The 2,420-nt window shown below is 50.3% G+C and overlaps 1 protein-coding gene across 1 annotated transcript in view; it reads right to left on the reverse strand.

The window, feature by feature from the left end:
- Positions 1-488: 488 nt before the first annotated feature.
- efl1 (elongation factor like GTPase 1) overlaps positions 489-2,420 on the reverse strand; it is a 72,994-nt gene continuing 71,062 nt past the window's right edge. Inside the window, exon 22 of the mRNA XM_026176958.1 lies at positions 489-959. Coding sequence (XP_026032743.1) covers positions 771-959 — 189 coding nt within the window. The 3' untranslated portion in view covers positions 489-770. The remainder of the gene's footprint in view (positions 960-2,420) is intronic.

A 2,420-nucleotide genomic window follows, 5' to 3' on the forward strand; every position in this document is an offset into this window, starting at 1 on the left:
CAGTAAAAAACACCTTGAGGTGAGTGTTGTTATGAATTGTAATCGGACAGCTGCGTGGTTTCAAGTTCATTAATAATTGTACTAAATGTCACCTCGCGAGTTTTACAGTTGTGCACATGATGCGAGGTAGAAGCAGCCACGGTCTATAGACTGTATATAAAAGACAGACATCAACCCCATGTTGGCTTTTATGGAACCAGCAGTGACCATATTTGGATGAGAGGGCGGACGTTATGTCAGCTGGCGTGCCCGGTAAACACACCAACACGCTCTAACGACACCTCCACCGAGCTCCTGAGATTGATGATGCTCAGCAGCACTTCTGTTTCGGCACGCATGAGCGTGGCGTGCACAGAAACACCCGAGCCGACTCGGCTTCAGCTTTCAGGACTCACTCCTGCAGCGCCTGATTGGTTGGTGCCGAGTCCATACAGATGTCGTACCAATGAATTATTACGAGTAAATTAGTGAAGCAGAGAATGACGCGGTGCGATTGAAACACTCATTTATTCATTACTGAATGCTGCCATGTGATTGGTCAGTATCTGTGCACGGATGAACTTTTACCTGAAAACAAAACAATCTGTTTTAAAAATATAACAGACTTTGTCATCGATGTATTTCATCCTCAGTGTGGACACATTATTCACTCCAAGTTATCACAAAAACTAAAAATGACAGGAAACCCTGCAGTTTCAGTGTCGTCGGTGACGGTGCTGCGCTCGATGTCAGCGGCGCCGCCGTCTCCCGAGGAGGCGTCCGGGTTTCCTCTATTTGTTCTTGCCGAGCGTCCTCTGTTTCTCGGCGTGCTCCACTATCTTCTCCTCCACGTACAGCCCTTTGCGGCGGCGGACGGCGTTCATGTATTTCAAGGCCTGGTTTTCAGAGTCGGCCTTCTCGCCGAAGTGCAGGTATTCTTCCTCGGTGGTGGGAACCCAGTAAGGATCGCTGCTGATCACCTGGGACACAGACGACGGACACAGACGGGATCAGTGTCTTCATCTGAACACAAACCACAGAGCTGCGTACCAACATCTACAGTATCATAAAAACATAAACCAACCAAATAATAATCACACGAGACGCGAAGCCAGAGGGACGGCTCTGCAACCGTTTCCGTCACCATGGTAACTTGTCACCTGGTCTGGGGCAGCTTATGGTTTTTGGATAAACGTCACAAAAATAACTCCTAATCCTAATATCTGCTGGAATTAAATCTACAGGCACGCGGCGAGGACGTGGACCGGGCTGGGGGGGTTGGACCTGAATGTCAGGAGTTCGGCGCATCGCAGCGTCTCAGCTGTCGAGTGAAACGGCGGTGCTGACGGCGCACCGGGCGGTAAAACGAACAGCTTCCTGCTCTCGTCTCAACTTTTGCTGTTGTTCTATATTTTTATTGATCTCCACCAACCACGGATAACACCTGTGAGGTGGGAGGAGCCAGCAGGTTTTCATGTGAGCGTGCACAGAGCCTGGGTTAACAGGCCGTGTGAGCTGACTTTGAGGTTTAGTTGAGCTGCGAACAGAAAGCGTGGCTTCCCAGTACAACCACAGTGAGCTGAAATGTTAAGTCACAGACAAAAAGACGCGTCGTGATGATCCTCAAAGTCCCGCCAGGACGTTTCCTCCTGCTTCCATCTAAATGCTGTGAGACTTCTCGGGATGCGACTCCAGCTAACATTCCTGACTCGCCTCAGTCAGCTGATAGTCTGAAATATCAAATGATGTCTTAAATGATATAATCAATGAAACAAAAACTGTTGATCCACTGAGCGACATTTGGATTATTAGTTTCATAAAGACGGCAGCAGCTCCTTCTGCACTGAAAGGACTGTTAGCGTGCACACACACACACACACACACACACACACACACACACACACACACACACACACACACACACAGCTACAGTAGCACCAGTACACTGGGGCACCTGGCTCTGGTTACACTGGGGCAGATGGTAGTGAGCGAGCTACAACAACGGGCGGCTTGCAGGAGGCAGCGCACACCACACGTGAGCAGCATATGCCGGAGCACAAAGGGACGCAGCAGGAGGGGGCGGCGAGGGACGAGGCGTCCTGCAACAGTCAATTAAGCCGGTGGACGCACAGAGTCTCAGACGCAGGAAGACGTTAAGCTCGTTTCGGCTGATCGTTCGCGTGGAAACGACACAAAAGGCAAACACAAACTAAAGTGACGTCATAGAGAAGCGAGGACGGCGCACGCTAACAGATGGACGACTAATCGTCTCTGTGTAGAAACACAGTTTTCATGCGCAGCTTTTTTTCCTGCTGTGTCACATTTTGTCTCACAAACACATCAGGAACATCACCGAGACCGCCGCCGTGGGCGATTCCACGAATGCTTCGGCCTTTTCAGAGCCCCCGTTGGTCGAACGAAGTTCAGCGGGAAGTTACCGA

The sequence above is a fragment of the Astatotilapia calliptera genome, chromosome 1, assembly GCF_900246225.1.
Source record: "Astatotilapia calliptera chromosome 1, fAstCal1.2, whole genome shotgun sequence".
NCBI lineage: Eukaryota > Metazoa > Chordata > Actinopteri > Cichliformes > Cichlidae > Astatotilapia > Astatotilapia calliptera.